We start from the raw sequence: 21,409 nt of genomic DNA on the forward strand, positions 1-21,409 counted from the left end.
CTGTGACTGAGGATGTGGCAGTACTATCTGGTTGGAGGTTTTCAGCTCACTCAGGAAACCAGGAGGGCAGGAGAAAACACCCTAGCCACCAGGTGAAATCATTTTATTGCAAAGTGTCCCCAGGTCACTGAGTGCCTGGGCCTGGCCCTGCCCTTCCTCCCATTGGCCCCAAGCTGAGTGAGGCTCTGCCCAATGCCTGCACACACCTACATGTAGGTACAGACAGACCTGTTGACACAGAAACATGCGGACATATGTCACTGGCAACAAACACACACTCCCATGTGGAGCGCCCCCCACACACGGGCACACACTCCACTTGGGCAGATGCTCCATCACAACCAGAACACGGGAATCCAGAGTGGTGGGGATGCTCCCTTATTCCCTGCCTGCCCTGGGCCTCCTTGAGACCTGTGAGGCCACCACTGGACAGGGCAGGGTGGATTGGCTAACAAGAAGCCCTTTTGTGCTCTGCCTGGCGGCGAGCCACCCCCCAGCTCTGGTGCTGCTGCTTCCTGGGCCCCAGGTTTGGGTTGGTTGGCCCAGGAAGCCCCATGGGGCTTGACTGGCCCACCCTGGGCAGTCAGGAGAGCCCACCGCTGCCACTGCCCCTAGGATCAGGCCAGGTTCAGACTGGTTCAGGTGTCAGGGGTCTCTGGGGCCCACGCTTGGCTGAACTCAGCCGAGACTCCTGCTGAAGTCCCGGCAGCATCTTGGTAGGTGAAGGCAGCCAGGCCCCGGGGCATTCGACGTTGTGTCTGCAGCCACTGGTCCACTGGCTGGCCTCTGGCTCGGAGGGTGCACCCTTGTGGCCGCCCTGGGCTGGCCCCGAGACCCACAGAGCCAGCGGCAGCACAGCAGTAGGGTGAGGGCTATGGCGTCCAGTAGCAGCTCTAGCACCTCCACAACCGAGAGGACGGAAGAACCGAACCACAGGCTCCAGAGGCTGCCCATGGCTGAGAGCAGCTGTGGCACCTGCGGGTGTTGGCAGTGGTGAGCAGAGGCCCAGGTGCTGGCCCCGCCCCTCTCCCGGCCCTGGCCCAGGAGGCAGCTCACCGAGTAGACCGGTGTCTCGTCCACCGTGCGGTAGTTGAGCTCCTGATAGAAAATGTTCACCTTGGCCAGGCTGATGCTGGGGCAGGGCTCAGGTGAGAGGGGCTGAGCCCCAGACCTGCTGGTGGGGCCCTCTGTGCGGGCCCTGGAGGGCGAGGAGGGCAGGGGCAGCGGCCAGGACTTGATAGAGGCAGAAGATGGCCATGGGTTCCGTCGGCTTGGCTCACCCAGCACAGCCAGGACCCAGTCCTGCACACAAAAAACTTGCTGTGGCCGCGGCTCCTCCTGGCCCTTGGGCGCTGCAGGGTGGTGTGAGGGCAGGACTGTGGGGACACAGGCCAGTCCTGGGAGGGCTCTCTGCCCGTGATCTCCCTACTTGTCCATCCCTCAACCCCCACTTTGGGGACTCACAGCTGATGTGGAGGAAGGCCATCTGGAGGTCCCGGCAGAGAGCTTGTACGAAGACTCCCTGGGAGAGACAGCCCCGTCACATCCCTGTGTGCTGGCCCCCGGCAGACCAAACAGAGCCCAGCACACCCCCTCACCTGCAAGGCCGCGGGCATCGGGTGGTGCAGGGAAGCTGGTGGGTCTTCAGTTTCTGGTAGAGGTGGTGGAAGCAGTGACCTGGGGAGACAGTCACGGGTGAACCTATGAGAAGCGACCCAGGGGCGGTGGGGAGGTCTGCTGTCGGCCAAACAGGCTGGTAGGGTGGGGCGGGGAGCTCACCCCAGGCTGGGTGCCGCATGTAGCTGCAGTACTCGGCCCCCGCCGGCAGAGGGTAGAAGAAGTAGCCGCAGGAGCAGGTCTCCACCATCAGATGCTGAAAGCAGGAGACCAGACAGGCCTAGGGGGACAGTGGGGGCTGAAGCTGGGGGTCCGGAGCAGCTGCCCCTCTCCCTGGCCTGCCTGCCTCCCCTCCTTCCCACTGGCCTGCTCCCCCACCCACTCCCCAGCCCCTTCCCTGGGCCCCTTCCCCGCCTCCCCATCCTCCACGCCCAGACTCACCTGCCTGGTGTAGGAGGTGTTGTACAGTAGCTGCACGTCCACGCTGCCTGTGCTGTCCATGCACTGCCCATAGGGGCTCCCGAGCCGGTGCACCTCGTCCTGGGGGAAGGGGGGCTACTCAGTCCTGCTGCCTCGAGCTGGAGGTCCTGCCCCCCACCCCCCAGGGTTGGAAACAGGCTGAGAGCCTGGAGGCAGGGGAGGCCCACCTCACGGATGTCAATGGTGGTCTCTGTCCCTGGCCGGATGCTGAAGCCCTGATGCTCCAGGAAGGGCGTGTGGTCTTGTGGGTGGATCATGACCTTGATGCCAGCCTTCGTGGACAGTAGAGGGAGGTGGTCCAGCTGCTCAGCCCTGAGGACCAGGCTGATCCCTGGGGGAGGCCAGGGGTGAGGCCAGGTCGGCCTGGACACCCCGCCCGCACCCAGTCCCGGCTGGCACTCACTGTGGGTGACGCCCGGTCGTTGTGCGGCCCAGACACCGTTGAAAGTGTAGCAGCTGCCGTAGGTGGGGTGGTGGGATGTCTGGAAGTGCCTGGAACCAGGGGCCATGCTCAGACAAGCACACGCCCTCCACCCACCACCCTGCTGTGTGTGGCCTGGGGTTCTGGGGAGGGGAGCACAGGTGCCTTGTCTCTGGAGGGAGCCGTGGGGCCGGCAGACCACTGGGTGGGGTGGGGGGAGCGGACACTGGTCTGTACTCACTGGGCATGGCAGTCCCGGTCATCGTAGCGGCAGGAGAAGACAAAGTGGCTGCCGTGGCTGTCCTCGTGGGCAGCGGGCAGCAGGGCCAGGATGTTTATGTAGTGGAAGCGGTACCACTCCCGGGCGGCCACCACGCCGGAGGAGTAGGCCCGCTCAACACAGTCGCCGCCAGTGCTGTTACACTGTGGGGCATGGGGTCAGTGTGGGCGCGACTGGCCTGCCCGAGTCCCATGCAGACCCCCCGGGCTGGACACTCACCAGTTTGAAGCCCACTCTGTTCTGGCCGTCCAAGGGCCTCAGCCTCTGCAGGCGGATCCTACGGTCCAGATGGAAGGCGGGCTCTGGACCTGGGACCTCGGCCCCCAGGGCGTCCATGCTGTCGCTAAAGTTGAACCGATACAGGGAGTAGATGCTCTCCCGGGCAAAGTCATCCAGAACCCGCAGATGGTGGCGGGCTAAGTGTGGCCTGGGGGCAGGGCAGGGGTGGGGGTCAGAGTCAGAGCCAGGGCCCCTTAGCACGCGCACTTCGGAGAGAGCCAAGCTGGCCCCCAGGCACTGATCCCGAAGTCGCAGACAGGATAGGAGCCCCCCACCCCGTGCCATCCTCAGAAACCTAGAAGGTGGTTCTGAATACAGAGCCGGGGCTGCAGAGGGAAGTCAGACCCCCGGCCTGGCCTGCCTCCCACCCCCGGGACCCCATCCTCCTCTGGCTCATTCACAGCCCTTCCCTGTCTTTGCTCTGTTGACTCCACACTGCAGTGTTACCCTGCTCCCCTCTCCTGGGCACCTGCTCTTCTGGAAAGCCTCCGGCTCTCCTCCCCTCCGCATCCTGGGCTGCCTAACTCCTGAAGGTCCCTCCAGCCTGGCACTGGTCACAGTAACACTCAGCTTATTCTTCTTGTCCTTTAGCCCTGCCCCTGGGGCACAGAGCAGGAAGAGGTGGGTTGTCCTGCTGTGACCGCACCAGGGGAGGGGCCCCCAGGCTGGACCAGCCCTCACCGGTGTGGGTTCATGTCGCACAGAGTGACCGATGGGAAGAGCTTGCGCTCCGAGTGCACGGACACTGTCATGATGACCGGGTAACGCCAGTACTGCTCGAAGAGGAGTGCGAACTGCCAGTAGAGCACGCCCAGGGCTCCTGCCAGCAGTAGCCCCCAGGAGGCCGTCTTGAGGCGGTTCTGGCTGGAGCAAACAAGGCGGATGGTGCCGTGGATAGTGGAGTTGGTGCAGAAGAAGGTGACCAGCTCCCTGAAGGAGGCGTGCAGCTCTACCAGCCTCTCTCCATGTTCCTCCTCGGGCAGCGTCGGTGGGGATGCCTGGGGGCATGTCCAGGTTCCTGGCCCCCCACCCACTGTTTGGCCCGTGCCTTCAGCCTGCATCTGAGAAGTGAGACTCAGCGGGGCTCCAGCCCACCACTTGGCCTGACCCCACCCGGGTCTCCCCACCTGGGCCATCAGCCTTCCATTCTCCATGCCTGGGAATTCCCAGAATTGTCACATCCCTCAGCCACCTGTGGCCTAGCCCGGCTTGCTGATGCTTGAGAAAAACCCCATCAGAAGCTGGTCCATAACATGGGACCAACTCTGTTGCCCCTACTCCCGTGGTGACAAGCAGGGCACCAAGCAGCCTCTACAGGCGTGTCTTATGGCCAGAGTTGAGCCTGGGTGGTGGAGCAGGGACAGCAGGGGACATAGGCTCTAGGCTGTGCCAGGCCTTGTTGGAAGGTGGCTCAAGGCTGGAGGCTTGGGTGGGTCTCTGCTGCCATCTGCCAAGTGGGGCAGGGGCCTCTGGTGAGGGGCAGCCAGGTGACCTGCTCTGAGTGGGCCTAGGGCCCAGCATTGGGGGTTGACTGAACCCTGGGCCCCAACAGCCTCCAACAAACCTCAGTGGCCAGCATAGCCATGCTGGATTGGGGCCAATGGAGCCACACAAGTCCAGCCACATCTGGGCCAAGGGTCAGGCCTGTAGCCTGTTGGGAACTGTGGGCCTGTGTGGGGGTGTTGTCCGCCGAGCTGAGTCCAGGGATGCTCTGTTTGTGGGCCTCGGGCTTCCAGAAAGTAGGCAGCAGTCTGGCCAGACATGGTGGGGACCTGAGGGCTCCAGGGAGGTTGACCTGAGGCCTGCCTGGCCCCACTCCCACCCGGAGGCTCCAGCATCCTGGGACCTTGGTCCCTCAGTGCACAGGGCCATGGGGCCTGACCAGGTCAGGCTGGCTGGCCCGGGACACGCACTGAGTCACTGCCTGGGCTTCCTACGGACTTTCCAGAGTGTCCCCATCTTGGTCTGAATCATTAGGCCTCTTGCAGCTGGGGTGTAGCCTCCTGGGTTCTGGCCCCTCTAGGCAACTGGGCCTGGGCTGATGCCTTGGGAGGGGGCTAAGCCAAGGAAGGGCCTGGTGTGTCTCAGCCAGCACATGCTGGCCTGGACACCCAGCACCCACCAGCTGCCTGGGGCCCAGGTAGGAGGTGGGGGTGGTCAGCCCGGGCCTCAGGTTTGTGGAGGCGGCCAGGCCAGAAAAATGTGCCAGCATGGGTGCTGCTGGTGGGCCCCCTGTGGCACAGAGCGCTGCCCACACGGGTGTCCCGTGACCACATGGAGCCCTCACAGGGCAGCAGGACCTTTAGCTTCGTGATATAGGCGAGGGAAAAGGGCCTCCAGAAGGTTCTTTCCGACTCCAGTAACCATGTTTCCAGACTGGCCACCTCCCACCCTGGCTGGGGCTGCCAGGCAGGAGGAAGGTAGCTTCCTGAGATGGGGGGTGGGGTCCCCGACACCTTAGCCACGGCAGGAGTGGGGGTGCACCACTCCTCCACACAGTACACGCACGCGCACAGCTGTGCACACACACACACTCCTCTCACACACAGCAAGCCCTCTGTCAGTAGGGGTGCATGACAAAGGCGTGGATGGGAGCCTCTGCCCTTGCCCCGCCTGTGCCTGTGCTCCAGACGATGTGGGGGACATGGCCCCTCCACCTCAAGCCGGGGAGACCCCAGTGACGGCCCGCCCTGATGCCCTGGTACCTCGAGGCTGCACCCTCCCTGTGCATGGGCATCCATCCTCTGGTGCTGGCGGCTGCAACAGCGGTGACTGTAGCAGTGCTGATGGCACTTCTAGCAGGTGACAAAGTGGGCTGTGGCCCGAGGCTGGCCAAGCAGCCTCCTGTTTATAACAGGCTGGGCGTGGGGAGCGGTGGTGGGGCGGAGCCTGGCAGGGAAAGCCACATCTGCTCTGGTCCCGGAAGGGGAAGCCTTTGGGGTAGGGATGGGGGTCCTTCACCTCAGTGAGGCTCTCTTGCCCACGTTCCTGGAAGTGAGGTCTGGGGGCCTGGCCCTGGCAGTGGGTGAGGGGCTCCAGGTTTCTGGAGGGTGAAGAGGGACCCCACTCCGGTAGACCCTGGGGTGCCTGGCCCCCTCCCCTGTCCACTCTCCTCCCACCTGGCCTGGGAGAATGCTTGCTTGCCTCCACCTGCCCAGCTCTAACCACAGGTGTCTGTGGCCAGGGGTCCCCAGGCAGGGGCCTCCACTCCCAGAACATGGGTGTCCCTTGGTGCTGGCTGCCCAGCCCCTGGGACAGGTACCTACTGTGGGAGTAAGTTGGGGCCTGGGTGGGCAGGTGGTGCCCATAGCTCAGCCTCCCAGGAGGCACAGAGACCCTGCGCCAGCCACACACCACATTCAGGGTCCAAGTCCACCACCTCCCGGCTGAAATCTTCGGCCCCAGAGTGATTACCTGAGGCCAGACAGTGTGTGAAAGGCTGGAGAGCCCCCAGGAGGACCCACGGGGAACCCAACAGGGTTCCATGAGGCCAGAGGCCTCACCATCCCAAATAATCAGACCCTCCGCTTGGCCCTCTGCCCCTCCCACACAGGCTCTGGGTTCCTGACGGCCCACCCCAAATGGGTGCTGAGATGAGGGAGGAAGCCCCCACCTTCGCTAGGCCCTTCTGGTGGGGGTTTGGCTCTGAGGAGGGGTGAGGTCATCAGCCTCCTGCCTTTGGAAGGGGCAGATGGCAGCCGGGGACCTCTGGGAGAGGGAAGTCACGCTCAGGGAAGAGCTGGCCCTGGACTCATCTAGGTGTGAGTGCGAATCACAGCTTCCTCAGTCATCGGCTGTGTGACGTTGAACAAATTACTCAACCTCTCTGAGCCCGTTTCCTCAAGCACAAAGTGGGGCTGAGTTTCCTCTTGAAGCTCGAGATTCAAAGGTGAGACCAAGTGATGTCACGGAGCTCGCATCAGAGCCCCATCTTCCTGCTTCTGAGGAGGCTGCCCCAGAACCCACCTTTGGGAGGCCAGAGACACAGAGACTGTGGCCAGTGGCAGTGAGGCCAGCAGCCCCCTCCTCCCTTCCCTGCCTGACCCCTCTCCTGCCTCCCCAGGCTCCTCCAGTGCCTGGAGGAGCAGAAGGCGCTGTCTGGGACCAGACAGGGCATCTCCAGCTTCTCACACAACAGGGGCTTGTGTGACTGCTCCTTGACAGCTGTGTGTTGAGAGAATTAGAGAAATTATTTAGGGCCCTATGTCCCCCACCCTCTCTCCAGAGGGACAGCTGGCCCCAGCCTGCTGAGCATGGCCCCATTGAGCCTTCAAGTGGTGGCTTTCCCTGAAGCTGGACCTAGGGACACCAATGTGCCTCCTTCCAGACTGTGGACACCCAGCACTTCATGGGACCCCTGGGCTCCACTTTCACACCTGTGGGTGTCTCCACCCTCAGAGACAGCTAAGAGTTGGTCCTGGAAGGATTCTGGTGCAGCAGCTATGAAGTCTGAGCCAATGGGCTCTGCATGTGTGCCAGATTCTGGGGGCCAGGGGCATCCACCCCAGCCTGGGGGGCTGCACCATCTGGAGTCCCTGCCCACTGGCAAGTAGGAAGCCTCCTCGGTGCTACTGCAGCACCTCCCTGTCCCCCAGGTCCTGACTGCAGTGTCAAGCAGGGATTCCGGCCACCACGGAGGGGGCTCCTCGAGGTACTGGCCACTAGAGATGGGCCGAGTGTGTGATGTTGCCCGTGTGGGGCTCAGGGTCTGGTCTTGTGTCTCTCTCACACCTGCGCTTGAAACACCCAGCGCCTCAGGGCAGCCTCCCTTACATAACTCTCCTCAAGCTAAAAACAGCTGGGCCCGCCCTGCGTGGGGATGGCAGAGCCCGGAGGAGGCAGGGGAGAGAAGGAAGCTTGAGATGTTTTCTGAGTGTGGCAGCAGGAGGTGGAGCCTGGGACCGCCAGCCTCCCCATGAGGAAGGAGGGCCAGGGCCAGCGAAGCTCACTCACGGCAGGGGGAGGTAGCAGGCTGCTTCCCCCCGGCTGGCTGGCCTGGTGCTGGCCTGAGGGGCGATGGGCACTTCTGTTTCTGCCCCTGGGCCAGCACTGCAGTGACTGCTCATATCTTGTCTGAGGTGCCCCGGGTGGGCCAGATTCAGTGGCGATCATGGCCCCGTCTGCCTTCTGCCAGTGGCCATGGCTGGACCCGTTGGAGCTTGGGGTCCACTGTCAATGGTCATGTGGTTAGTACCCCTGACCGGTGCTGTATACTGAAAGGCAGTCAGGGTTGTGGTCAAGGGTGAGACTTTGGGGTTTGAACCCCAGATCTGCCTAGCGACAGCCTCTCTGGATTAGTCCCAGCTGATGACCAAGGCCTGTCTCACAGTCAGTGCAGCGTCTGCCCTGGCACAGCCCTGTGGGGGCACACCCCAGCCCCCACTCACCAGGAAGGGTGGTGAGGAGTGTGCTGGCCCGCCTGCTGCCCAGCCCTCCTGTATCCAAACCCCCACCCGAATGCCATCCTCACCTGCTCCAAAGTGTTTCCCAGTGCTATCCCAGAGACTCTCTGCTCCCCAGGGACTTCCCTGGACTCCTCACCTCCCTGCTCTGCCTCCCCCTCCCCCAGGGCCTGGGAGGGGACCGTGGGAGCAGAAAGTGAGGCTCAGTGCAGCGGCCACTGCTGCAATAATGACCCTATTCATGGGCTAGGCGGAAAATTCAGTCGGAGAACAGTGTAACTCTTTTTATGAGGACAGCTCTCCCCCTGGGCAGGGGCTGGGCAGGATTCCTACGCTGGACCCCACCTGGCACAGGTTCCAGTGGGGCTCCTGGCTCCACAATCACTGCGGTCACACAAGGTCACCCAGGATTCGATTCTCAGGGACCCAGGTGGTTCAGTCGCCAGGGACGCGGACTGCCTTCAGCGCTTCCCTGTTAAGTGGGCACAAGAACTGGGTCCTCCAGGCGGGACTGGGCCGATTCTTTGGAAGGGGGCGGTGGGAGGGTCGAGGTACCAGGGAACTTGGGCGGGGCTCATCCCGGCATCTCGGGGGTTACCTTCTAACTGGGCCTGTTTTCCCGCGGAAGGCAGGGGATCATGAGAAGGGGAACGTGCAGGGTCGGGGGGCCCCGGAGCCCGGCGGCCGCTGACAGCGATGTGGCCGAGGGACCAACAGGAGGGCCAGCCGTGGCTGATTGGGCCAGACCTGCCCTGAGCTCGTTCTCCGCCCCTCGGAGCTGCCTGTCAGTGCGCATGCGCCGACTGCTTCTGCCTCCCGGGACTAAAGGCGACAGCGAGATGCAGGCGACCTCCGCCTGGCCGTCTAGAGCGGCCGCCTCAACTAACCGCGCCCCGGAACTGGAAGCGCGGCTTGCCCCGCCCCGTGGGCGGCCATCTTGGAAGCTGAGGCGGCAGCAAAGCGGCGGCGGCGGCGGCGGCGGCGGTAGCGGCTGCGGTCGGGTGGGCTCGCTCCCGGCGCGGTGCAGCTCTGCGGCGCGGGCCCCACTCTCCGCTCCCTGCTCCGGCCTCGACCACGGCGAGCCTGAGCGCGGCGGCGGCCCACGCGCGGCGACGGGGAGAGGTGAGTGCGCGCCGCGGGCCCCCGCCGGGGCCTCTTCCGCGCGTCCGCCCCGCCGGAGCCGGCCCGAGCGGGGAGCGCGGGGCCTCCGCACTGCCCGTCCTCGTCGCGTCCGCGCTCGCGGGGCCCGGCCCGGAGCTTCTGTGCGCGGAACCCGAGGTCGGTTATAGCGGGGCGCCCGGGGCTCCGGGCCGGGTCGTCCCTCCTCCGGCCAACTTAGGGATTCGGGTGGCCACACGGTTGACGTCCCATGGAAAGGCTCCCGTTAGTGGCACACTTGCGGGCGCCGCCAGGACGAGCCGGCGTAGAGCTTGGTTTGTAAACGTATCTTGGGAATCGGTATCGGGGTGGGGTGGCTGCCGTTGAGCCCGCCGCCGCCGCCGCTTCATCTCGATCAGTTAGGACCCCAGACCGCCTCTTAAGTCCCCCGAGCAATGAACGTCTGGGGTGGAAACAGAATTCGGGCGGTCAGACTGGGAAGCTCCATGCTGGGTGGCTGGAGAGTACCCTGGGCCGGCTTCTCGCCTGTGCCTGCCTGCCCTCCCCGTCTGCCAGTTACTTGTCTGGGTCCACCCCTGGCCAGATGTACGCTTCTCGCCCCCTTCCCAGTTAACACCACTTATCTGGACTATGTTTAGTTCACATCCATTCTCAAACTCAAGCCGGGCCCGGCTTGGAAATGCTTAGAGAGGTCCCGGGGCAGCCCCTGGGGAGTTAGTGAGGGCCTGAGAGTTTTCTGGGCAGTGGTCAGGGCTCTGTTCTCTCTGGGTGAGGGACCCTCGGTGTAACTTTAGGGTCTTGCTTACTTGAAAAGCCCAGGCTCTCTGCAGGTACAGTTGGATGCCAGTGCCTAGAACTAGTGCTCTGTCATCAGCACACCTTAGGTGAGCCGACCTCTGTGCAGGTATGGGAGTGAGTGGCAGGTGCAGTGGCCTCCATCAGCCGCGGGCCTCCGTCCAGCCTGTGAAGCAGTCCCACTGGTGAAGGAAGAGACTTCCGTGGAAGTCCTGGGCACGGGGGTGTCACGTGCGCTCTGGTGGGTCAGACCAAGGTCTCTGGGCGGAGAGAAAGGAGCCAGAGGAGCCGGGCGGGCAGTGCTGGGTGAGGGGCGAGTCTTTGTACACGTGGTACTGAAGGGACTCTTGCCGGGATGTTGTTTCAGGCTACTGGCCTTCAAGCTGTCTGCACTGAAGTTTTTTCTGTGGACTGTGCTTCTTGTTTTGTTTTTTAATGTCTCCTGTAACACTTGTGCTCTGTCTGTGGGGACTTGGCCTGAAGGGACCTTGAGATGCACTTTGGGGTCTGTGGAGGCACCCGATATGCACCCTGTGTGCTTGGGGAAGACAGAGAAACTGGCTCGCCTGTCATCTGGAGGGACCTGAAGGCACTGCTTTGAGCGAGGCGGAGAGATCCCTTTCCTTTAATAAACGGAGCAGTTGAATTGTAAGTGGGCTTCTAAAGATTATGATTTCAAAAGCAAGAGGGAGAGGAAAGTTCATTTGTGAGGAGCCAGGCAGGATCTATTTTGTTTTGTGTGGCTGTCCTCTAACCTTCATGAAGCATCGAAGTCGGCCACTTCGATGCAGTTCAAGCACAAGTGTGTTTGAATTATCCAGTGAATTGGTTTGTGTGTGGCAGAATGTCAGACTTAAGTTGAATAGTTAAAGGAAACAAGTCCTGGGTGATGGATGGTCTTGCTTTTGAGTTGTCATGGTGTTTGTTACTAGATGTTGCCCATGGCGAACCACCTGGCCCTCTTGCCGTCTCTGGCTGGAGCTTAGGGGTGGTGCTGGGGGAGCACTCCCCTCTCAGGCTAGACCCTAACTACCCGCAGTGGGCACCCCAGCCAGCAGTGTCTGCTGGGGCCTGGTGGCACCTGTGCGATATGCAGCTGGGTAACAGGAAGGCCAGCAAAGGGCAGAATGTGGAGGCACTTGACCAGGGGAGTCAGGCACTGGACTGGGCAGGGCCTCGGCAAGGCATCCACTGGTAGAGGCTGGGCGAGGACATGGCCACGTGGTTGGGGTGAGGAGGGGTTGGCTCAGGCTGTAGGAGTGTCAGGGGCTGTGGGAGTCCAAATCAGGGGATAGAGGGCGGCCTGGGGCTGAGGACTTGGCAGGTGGCAGAGGTGTTGACATATATTTGTTCAGTTTTGAGTGAGTCCCGAAGGTTGTGATCTGAACTGTGCGATGAGAAGGGTCTGAGAGGGGAGCGCTCCCCCAGCACCACCCCTAAGCTCCAGCCAGAGCTTGACTTCAGTGAACAAGATGGACTGAAATGGGGGGAGACTGGAAGCCAGAGGCTGGTTGGACGTCTCGTGATAACTGATGGGCAGTGTAGTGGGCCCTGCATCGGGGGTGTGTGGTGGGATGGAGAGAGTGGAAGCATATGGGTATCTGAGGTTTAGAGACCCCAGGGCAGGAAGCAGGGCTGAGCATGTGGAGGGACCACTGCTGCACCGTGGGAGTGCAGAGTGAGACAGCAAGCCCTGGTCGTCATCTGGCGGGGCGGGTGCTCTGAGGTGGATCCCGTGGGCACAGGGCAGGAGTCCATAGCCTCTAATGAGGCACTATGTGCAGAAACTGATGGGAGGAAGGGTGCAAGTGAGGTGAGGAGGGTCCGGCCTGGGGCGGGGAGCAGTGCCAAGTGGGTACTGGCTGGGAGGTCTGTGTGGAGGTTTGGCTGCTGACGTCCTGTGCTGTGGTGGACAGGTTGGGAACACAGGTTGGGCAGAGTGATTGCTCACTTGCTGCCCTGTCTAGTCAGCCTCCCCCGTCTTCTTTCTATCCTGTGCTGCACACCCTGTGTGTCCTCCATCTCCACCTTGTTTTACACCAGTGGCTTTCTTGCTTTATTTTTAGCAGCAGAACTTTTTCATTTATGCACCTAATTTCCATCTATGAGACGTTCTAGTTTGTTAAGTAGACGGAGCTGGAGCTGTTCTGGTGCCCCTGAGAGTGGGGAGCCCGACTTCTACTTCCCCGTCCTGCCCTCCTACCTCTGGAGCAGAGCTGAGGCGTCCCAGGTCCCCTGATCCAGGCCAGGTCTCTTCTCTCGAATGATGGCTGCTCCCTCCCTCCCATCCCAGCCTTAGTACTGTCCTGTCCCTCCCGTGCCATCTTGTCTGTCTTAGTCTGTCCCAGTCATCCTCTACTGGGCCTCCAGAGTGCCCTTTCTAACGGAAGACCTGATTTGACTTAAGACCTGGGCCTAAAAACTTTGTGGGGTGCCACCTGACAGCCTGGCCTTGAGTCCCTGGTCGGCCTCGTCAGCTGCCATTCACAGTGCTTCGGCCCAGTGCTGTGCCCTGGACACAGCACACTTCCTTACCTTAGCCTGTCCAGCTGCTCCTGCTTCCTCTTCTGTGCTGCATGTGTGTCTGGGTCTCTCTGGGGCCCCCTCTCTCTCTCCAGTCCCAGAAAGAGGCTATTCCTCTATTCCCTTGTTCTTCCCACCCACCTGTGGTCAGTGGTAAACATGCTGGAAAATGTTTAACAAGGAGCTCTGGGAGGGGCATGGAACCCAGTGCAGCGCTGGGGGAGACATGCACATGGCAGGTGGTTGGGGCTGGCTTTAGCTCGCTTCCACTCACGACTGGCGAATTCAAGGGCTCTCTCCCTCTGAAGCTTCTTCAAGGACACAGGTGAGTCTGCAGGGTCTCTCTTAACCTTTGTATCTGAGGAAAGTCACATTGGCGAAGGACCTGCTGGGACAGGCAGTAAAGACTCTGCAAGGCTCATGGGTGTCTGAGAGGGCGGGCAAGTTGGAGCAGCCCAGGGGCCTTGATTCCGGGTGGCAGAGGTGTGGGCAGTGGGGGTTGCCTTGCTCTGTCCTGTGTCAGTGTAGACTTGTCTCCACAGATGAGCAGCAACAGCGTTAAGAGAGCACCGACGACAGCGACCCAGCGCCTGAAGCAGGACTATCTCCGGATTAAGAAAGACCCCGTGCCTTACATCTGTGCCGAGCCCCTCCCTTCCAACATCCTTGAGTGGTAAGGCTCTGCCGCCTCCTTCCCTGTACCACCTGCCACCTGGCTTCTCCCTGATGGGCTTAGGGCCAGAGGGGCCCTCTTAGCATGGGAAGGGGGTTCCTGTACCCTCATCGGGCGTGAGTGGACCGTAAGGCCTGCAGATGCTCTCTGGTTGTCTTCACAATGGATAGCAACCCGGGATGTGGCAGGCTGTCTTTGAGCTGTGCACGCTGGGGCCAGAGAGAGGGTCCTTCCTAGGGGTGACTTTGGGGCCTGCAGACTCACGCCTGTTGGAGAAGCTCCTTGTCTTGACTCTTCTTCTCTGCTCTTTGCTTCTTGATGCTGTGAGGTGGCCTGTCCTACGTTGGCAAGTTTGTGATGGGGGATGATGGGTCCTGAACCCTGCTCTGTGCCTGTGGACGTGCGTTTCATGGGAACTTGCCACGCCACAGAAGCGCTGCCCTTATCAAGTGTGCTGGTGATTTTGTGAGAAACAGTGTAGGGCTGAAACATTAAGGAGCATTTTCTCTGTTTGGAGGGTATTTAATATTTTATGTTTTGATCTTAAATGCTGTAAAAAAAATTTTTAGATCTAGAAGAAAGAGATCTGAGTTGAAGAAAAGTCTTTTCCAGGTTGGACAGGTGTTCAAGGATTTTGGATCCACATTCCTTGGCTTGCAGAGAAGGGTCAGCGCTGGCAGGTGGGCAGAAGGTCTCAGGGAGTCCAGCCTTGGTGTGTGGGGGAGACATCAGTATAACAACCCGCCCTGCCCCCAGGATGTAGCTAGCAGATGGACAGATGGACTCTGTGGCAGTCTAGGGGACATCCTTGTCATGTGGGGGACCCTCCTGAGTGGGGGTCAGGTCCCAGGTTCTACTGTTAACTAGGGTCTTCCCTAGAGAGGCGCGAGACGGAGTCCATTGGAGACCAGACACAGGCTTCCTCTCCTTGCCACGAGCTGCGACAAGCTGTATGCTGGCGGGTTGTCCTCAGGGAAGCCCCTTTGGGACTGAGCACCAGAGATTTCAGGGGGAGTGGGTCACAGGAACCTCTGCCTGGAGCCCCCCAGTATTCCAGACTCCCAGAAGGACTGCAGGCTTCCTTTCAGCACTGACCACATATTTGCCTAGTTGAGGTGCCGTTAAGGTGATGAGACCCCCTGGCATCCAGTTCCAGACACCGGCTGAGGACGGCCGTGTTGGGCCTGCTGTGTGGGCTCTTCCCAGCCGGGGTGTCTGTCCCCGCCGCTGGAGAAGAGAGCAGTCTCCTGGAGAGGGCTGTACTCTAGGCTTTCCTCACTCTGCTGCCCTGGGGCTGTCAGGCGCTCAGAGCACTGCTTGCCCGGCCCTTCCTGATGTCCTTAGATTGGACAGAGGAATTGGGAGCAGTGACAAATTAAGGCCACGTTCCCCATTTTAAGGCCACCTTTCCCAGTTTATTCCTGGTCTGCTGACATAGGATGATGGTATTTTTTGAATCTGACCTATCAGCCAGGAGAGAGCAGGGGTTGTCGAAGTGTCCTGGTGGGAAGTAGTGTTTGGCGAGGTGGTTACGCGTGTGTGCACAGTTGTGTCTGGTCTTGTGTTTCTGGTTGGTTCTGTATTCTTCTTTGTGCTTTTCTGTTTTCTTTGAAAATTTGTAAGTTCAGGGCTTCCCTGGTGGTCCAGTGGTTAGGACTCAGCTCTCACTGCCAAGGGCCTTGAATCCATCCCTGGTCAGGGAACTAAGATCCCATCAACCACACAGAGCAGCCCCCCCCAAAAATTGAGTATTTCCAATGCTTCTTGCCATAGAGATGAAGTGTTGTTTATTTGTGTGGAGAGCAGAGTCCATGGGGCTGTGGTCCCTCTGTGTGAGGCCTTTGGTGACCACCACGAACTGTCCCTGTTCCTCCTGCTGGAAGATAGCTGCTCTCGAGGTCACGTCTGAGTCTTCCAGGGTAGCAGGGCCAGGGGCACAGTCTCTGCGTGTCTCCAGCTATTCCTGGTGAGCTACTGCATGATATTTGGGCACACTGAAAAGCATCAGATTTCAAGTACATCTCAACTATAAATTGTGAATTTTTGTTTTTTTGTTTGTTTTTTTCCTCCACACTGCACGGCCTGTGGGATCTTAGTTCCCTAACCAGGGATTGAAACCTGCACCCCGTGCATTGGAAGTGCCAAGTCTTAACGTCTGGACCTCCAGGGAAGTCCTGTGAAGTGAATTTTTAAATTGTCAGTTGATGTTAATGGTCAAAGAGGGTTAGCTTTTTGCATACTGTGTTGTGGATTCAGAGGCACTTTGTAGAAAACTTGGAGGGCACAGCCTCTCTGATCCTGTTGGCAAGGCAGGGAGCTGTGTAGCTGGTCAAGTTTAGTCACCTGCTGATGTCTATGAGTATATTAGTTTCGGGTGGGCCCCAAAAACCCCAGCCTTGGAGTGATGCCATCCCCAAAGCCAACTCATTTTCTCTCGTCCCTCAGGCACTATGTGGTCCGAGGCCCTGAGATGACTCCCTATGAAGGTAAGTCTTTGCTCTGAGTTAGATGAACAAGAGGTAGCGTCTGTGTTCCAAAGAGACCTTACCTGAGAAACTCCGTCTGTTTGTCAGTAGCGCTCTTTCTGGTTTGGATGTGCGAGAGATAGACTGCGCACATTTGGAGCTTGTTCTGGTTTCCTCCAAGTCCTAGAGGTGTTTGCTCAGGGTTTGGTTTTGCTGATGTGTCTCCGTCTTCAGGTTCGATCCCTGGGTTGGGAAGATCCCCTGGAGAAGGGAAAGGATACGCACTCGAGTATTCTGGCCTGGAAAATTCTATGGACTGTATGGTCCATGGGGTTGCAAAGAGTCAGACACGAATGAGCGACTTTCACTTCACTTCACTTCGCCTCTCTGTCTTCAGGGACTGCTAAAGTATCAAGTTTGCTCAGCCTCCTGTCTCAGTGGAGTCAGCGCTGGGAGAACAGACGGGGAAGAGGAAGACCAGCGTGTGTGTTGTTGAGGGAAAGGAAGTCATTTCCCGAGTGCTCGCTCTGCGCCGTGTCCTCTGAGCTCCGGCATGGCACGTTGTGTTGGTGGGGCACAAAAACGTGGGGGCCCGCAGGGCTTGCCAAGGGTGGCTGCTGCCACCCAGTGGCCTCTGGTGTTTGTGAGTAGAACTTGGAGCTGTCAGTCAGTGAGTCTCCAGGGCTCGAGTTGAGCCCTGGAGCCAGCCTCCAGGTGAAGCTGGAGCCCAGGGGAGAGCTGTGGCCAGACAGGCCGCTCTCTAGGCCTGGGTCCTGATTTCTGGTTGCTGGAGCAGCCCGCTTGCTGCTTTGCCATGGGGTTCTGTGTGCGATTTCCCTAGAGGGCTTGTGCTGCTGGGAGGAAGGGTGGGGTGACCTACAAGCCACTTACGAGCCTTGTGGGTAGGCTGGCAGAAACGTCACTAGCCTCATGGGACTCTGCTGGCTTGGGAATCCCCTGTCTTGAGGAAATAGTACAGAAAGCACTTGGGTGGCATGTCATTTTTGCCACAGGGTGTCAGGCTTGGTCATGGCTTTGCGTGGGGTTCCAGACCACAGGGCAGAAGATGGGCTGCAGGACAGCCTGTGTGGATCGTACTTACCAAATACATGCTGTTTTTTTAACAAACCTGAAGAGACACTAAGGACGAGCAGTGTTCTTTCGCAAGTAGGGTTATGCCTGGTTTTAAAGGTTTTTTATTCTTTGTGGATTTAGTGTTTTCCATATAGGAGGGGTGGGAGGTTGGATTGCAGGAACTTCCCCATCGCCCAGCCGCTCTGACTGATGATAAAAGTCCCTTCTTCCCCGGCCCAGCCCCGTCACTCTGCTGGCCCAGGTCTGGTCTACTCTCCTGTGTGTCCTGCTGTTCCTGGTCCTCGGGCTGGGACAGTCCACCTCCTCCTCAGGAGGGTTCCTTCAGAGACCAGGGCTTTTTCTGCTGCCCACCTTGCCACTACCTTCCCCCTTCCCCTTTGCACTTGTTGCTGTGCCCCTCCTGATGCCTGTCCCTGCCTCAGCTCAGGGCCCCGCTGCCCACAGTGCCACCCTCCAATGACTCTGCTCCGTCAGGGTCTCCCAGGGACCCTCAGCTGCCGTACCTGGTGGACAGCTCTTGGGTCTCAGTGTTTGGGCCTGTGTGGATTCTGATGCATAGACTCTGGCTCCCTCCTCGTTTGCTCCTCTGACTTGTGGGTGTTCTGACCCTTCCCTCGCAGTCTCCTTAGCCACTCTCCCATGTCCACATCTGTCTAGTTCCATGTCAGCTGCCCGCTGACCCCATCTTTGCTCTGAACTCTGCTAGTGCTGCTCTAGAACTGGGAGGCTCACGGTTCAAGTGGGCTTCCTGACACACGAGTGTTGATTTGTGTCTAGAGGTTTTATATTATTCCTTTAAAACCCTAGGAGAGTGTTCTGTAGACACACACAGGTTTATTCTAAAAATTGGTTCTAAAACTTACATGGAAAAGTGAGGGACTCAGAGAAGCTAAAATGGTTTTTAAAATCATAAAGCGGAAGTAGTCACTGTGCCTGGTTCTGAGACTCCTAGTGGTGTCGTGTTGACTGGACGGTGTGCTGGCCCTGGAGGGAGGTGCGGGTTCAGCTCCCCTACAGTAGGTCGGGGGCAGCACTGCCCTGGCTCCCGGTGTGCTTCTCCTAGGCCTCCCTCCTCCAGAGCCGGGCACTCTCAGTGGTGTCTGTCCTAGGGCTTGGCTGGGACACTTGGAATGAAGCCAGAGGAGAGACCCCTCCCTCCTGCTGCCCCCCCACCCCCAGCCTCTCACACCCTCAGATGCACTACCCCCCAGGCCTGTGACAGATGCTCTGCGGTGAGAGCGGGCATCTGGGTGCCGGGGGAGCTGCAGGCCCTGCTCGTGGCTCTGCCCCAGCCCCTCAGTGTGTGACTGCATGCGGAGGCCTTCCTGCCGGGGACCAGTGGCTGCGGGTGCTGCTGACAGTCCTCTGGATTGCCCGGGCACGTTGGCCGCCCTGCACACACCCTGCACTGCCCCCCCCCCGCTAAGTGGTCTCCACTAATGTGTGTGAATGTTCCTGCTCCTCTGGGCTGAGCCCCTGTTTCCACCTCCTGCGCTTTTTCCAGTTTGGTTTTTCTCAGTGCTCGTGGTGCGGGCGTGCTCCAGCGTCGTCTCGAGAGTTAATCCCTCTCTGACTGGCTTGTCTATGTGCAGAGGTGGCCTCAGGTGGCACTTGCCCGTCACCGCCGCCCCCCCACACACACACTTTTCTGCCTCCATCATTCCTTCACCATGGGAGACTGCCCCAGACAGTTGGGAGAGTTGTGCAGAGACTTGTGGGGCTGGGGGCCAGCAGGGAGCCCCAGTGGGAAGATGGCAGCTCTGTCAAGCCTCATTGTGCATGCACACACTCACACAGACACGTGCATGTTGCTGGAAGTCCTGTCAAGTGACGTTCTTCTGCCTTGCCAGTCTGGGTGGGCCCAAGGTTCTCCAGGGGAGGGAGTAGCTCACAGGGCTTGGAGGGGGTAGGGGTCAACGTTGCGTTGTTGACTCATTTTCAGGGGGGAATGACAGCTATTCACCTGTTGCTGGGTGTGGTTTGGTGGAGAATGGGAGGCAAGAGGTGCAGGAATGAGGGGACCAGAATATGGGGGTAGGGCCAGTGAGGAGCCTGTGCAGATTCTGTCTTGATGCTCTGCTCTCGGGAAGAGAGGTGCGCAATGAGGGAAGAGGGGCTTGCGCTCGGCATGGGGTGAGATGGGTGGTAAGGCCTCTCTAGGTTGGTGGTTGTGAGCCACAGCGAGATGGCCAGCACTACATGTGTGTTCCAGGGCTCGTGGGCAGGAGTAGGGTGTGCGGGAGACTGAGGACTGTGAGGGCTGCGCCCACTGTGGCGATGACAAGGCTGCTTCTCTCTTCTTTTGCAGGTGGCTATTACCACGGAAAACTAATTTTTCCCAGAGAATTTCCTTTTAAACCTCCTAGTATTTATATGATAACTCCCAATGGAAGATTTAAGTGCAATACAAGGTAAGGTGCCCCTGCATGCTTGGGTGCGGGACTGGGGTCCTGAGGAACCTGTGCCCCGTTGACTGGGTCCCTTTTCCAGGCTGTGTCTTTCTATCACGGATTTCCACCCAGACACGTGGAACCCGGCCTGGTCCGTCTCCACCATCCTGACGGGGCTCCTGAGCTTTATGGTGGAGAAGGGCCCCACCCTGGGCAGCATCGAGACATCGGACTTCACGGTGAGCTTGGGGGTGGTGAGGAGGATGCTTGGTCTCCTCAGCCCAGTTAGGACAGGGACTCCTCCATTACTAGTTGGCATCAGGTCTAAGATCAGTTGATGATACAGAAAGGTAAATGGCCTTGGGAGACTCCATGTCAATCTGTCCTGAGGAGCACGCTTGTGGACTGCTTTCCACAACATGAAGACACCAGTCGCTCAACTGTCATTTAGTCTGTTTCTGGAACATGAAGGAACTGAAAGCAGCCACCAGACTGACATTTTCCTTCTTTTTCTTCCTAGAAAAGACAACTGGCTGCACAAAGTTTAGTGTTTAATTTAAAAGACAAAGTGTTCTGTGAATTATTTCCTGAAGTTGTGGAGGTAAGAAAGTGAAAGTTTGCCATCGGTTTTGCTTTCCCCAAGTCAGGAACACTTTGATTCTATTTTTTCCATGAGAACGTATTCCTGTGTGTTCTTGTGCTACAAACATGGAGAGGGGAACTGAGGTGCAAACAGGCAGGTGTTGCAGACCTGCCCCTCTCCTTGGGGCACCTCGGGGCTGGAGGGTGGGTTGGAGATGGGGGCAGGTCAGGGAAAGGGTGGTGGGCCTGCTGAGGTCATGGGTGGCCAGGAGTGAGGGGCGGGCATACTCCCTGGTCTTGGTGCTGGAGCAGAGAATGTGGCTGTGAGCAGGGGAGGCTGGGCCTCATGGGGGTTGGGGCCCTGGTGGGTCAGAGCAGATCGGATCTGGCTCAGTCCCAGTCCCTGAGGCACAGGCATGGTGATTCTGACTGTTCCCACAGGCCCTTGCGTCTGTTAGACAGGATTAGCAGCAGCTCAACCTTCAAAGGCAGTTGTTAGGATGAAATGTGTACAGCTGGTGACCACTGACCCTGCAGGGTCTCCGTGGTATACCATAGTCCCCTTCTAGGCCCTGAAGGAAGTGGCTTGTTTAAACCAACCCTTGTTTCCTGCTGTTTTTCTCTTAGGAAATTAAACAAAAACAGAAAGCACAAGACGAACTCAGTAGCAGACCCCAGGCTCTCCCCTTACCGGACGTGGTTCCAGACGGGGAGACGCACCACGGCCAGCACGGGCTCCCGCTCCTCAATGGGCACGCGCCGGGGGCCGGGCCGCACCTGGCGGGGCTCCAGCAGGCCAACCGGCACCATGGACTTCTGGGCGGGGCCCTGGCGAACTTGTTTGTTATAGTTGGTTTTGCGGCCTTCGCCTACACGGTCAAGTACGTGCTGAGGAGCATAGCGCAGGAGTGAGCTGCCACCACGACCAGCAGAGGGGTCGGACACGCAGGACGCTGGGCCCGAGCTCGACGTGGGCTGGCTGGACGTGCTGCTGAGCACTCAGGCCTGGCTGACTCCTGGGGTTAGCTTTTTAAAAACCTTTAAAAGGAAAACAAGAACCAAAGCGTGTAGTTTGGATTTGGAGGAAACGTGAGATCCCCAGCCCCCATGCTCGCCCTGGCATCTGGCAGGGGCTGAGGGGCTCCATGTCCACGAGGAGGCCTCACGCTTTGGTTTTATAGCTTATCTCCCGTATTGTCTTTTGGACCTGTTTTAGTAACCTGTTTTTCATTTTATTAGATTTGGTCACTTAAAAATATAAAACTCGATGCCTATCCAACACTCTGCG

The 21,409-nt window shown here is 59.3% G+C and overlaps 2 protein-coding genes across 6 annotated transcripts; one reads left to right on the top strand and one right to left on the bottom strand.

Moving 5' to 3' along the window:
• Positions 1-71: 71 nt before the first annotated feature.
• Positions 72-9,246, bottom strand: SCNN1D (sodium channel epithelial 1 subunit delta). 2 transcript variants are annotated; one of them, XM_024976812.2, is made up of 12 exons: positions 5,783-9,246; positions 3,759-4,138; positions 3,018-3,225; positions 2,760-2,941; positions 2,501-2,589; positions 2,265-2,428; positions 2,059-2,157; positions 1,780-1,897; positions 1,599-1,677; positions 1,465-1,522; positions 1,057-1,302; positions 72-975 (listed from the first exon to the last, which is right to left on the bottom strand). In XM_024976812.2, exons 1-12 carry the CDS (start codon positions 5,816-5,818, stop codon positions 679-681), a joined length of 1,956 nt encoding a protein of 651 aa, XP_024832580.1. In that variant the 5' UTR covers positions 5,819-9,246; the 3' UTR covers positions 72-678. The 2 variants fall into 2 exon arrangements, with proteins under 2 accessions (XP_024832580.1, XP_005217258.1); XM_005217201.5 differs by having other exon boundaries at positions 3,759-8,951; positions 9,078-9,245.
• A 172-nt stretch (positions 9,247-9,418) lies between these two features.
• UBE2J2 (ubiquitin conjugating enzyme E2 J2) lies at positions 9,419-21,400 on the top strand. Of its 4 annotated transcripts, none has more exons than XM_024976115.2 (8): positions 9,709-9,912; positions 13,225-13,241; positions 13,459-13,589; positions 16,035-16,075; positions 19,458-19,560; positions 19,640-19,778; positions 20,060-20,140; positions 20,749-21,400. In XM_024976115.2, the coding sequence occupies exons 1-8, from the start codon at positions 9,849-9,851 to the stop codon at positions 21,031-21,033; spliced, it is 861 nt and encodes a 286-aa protein (XP_024831883.1). In that variant the 5' UTR covers positions 9,709-9,848; the 3' UTR covers positions 21,034-21,400. The 4 variants fall into 4 exon arrangements, with proteins under 4 accessions (XP_024831884.1, XP_024831883.1, XP_024831885.1 ...); NM_001038043.1 differs by having other exon boundaries at positions 9,750-9,757; positions 20,749-21,395; XM_024976116.2 differs by lacking the exons at positions 9,709-9,912; positions 13,225-13,241 and adding an exon at positions 9,419-9,601.
• Positions 21,401-21,409: the final 9 nt, after the last annotated feature.

This window comes from Bos taurus, chromosome 16 (assembly GCF_002263795.3).
Source record: "Bos taurus isolate L1 Dominette 01449 registration number 42190680 breed Hereford chromosome 16, ARS-UCD2.0, whole genome shotgun sequence".
Taxonomy (NCBI): Eukaryota; Metazoa; Chordata; class Mammalia; order Artiodactyla; family Bovidae; genus Bos; species Bos taurus.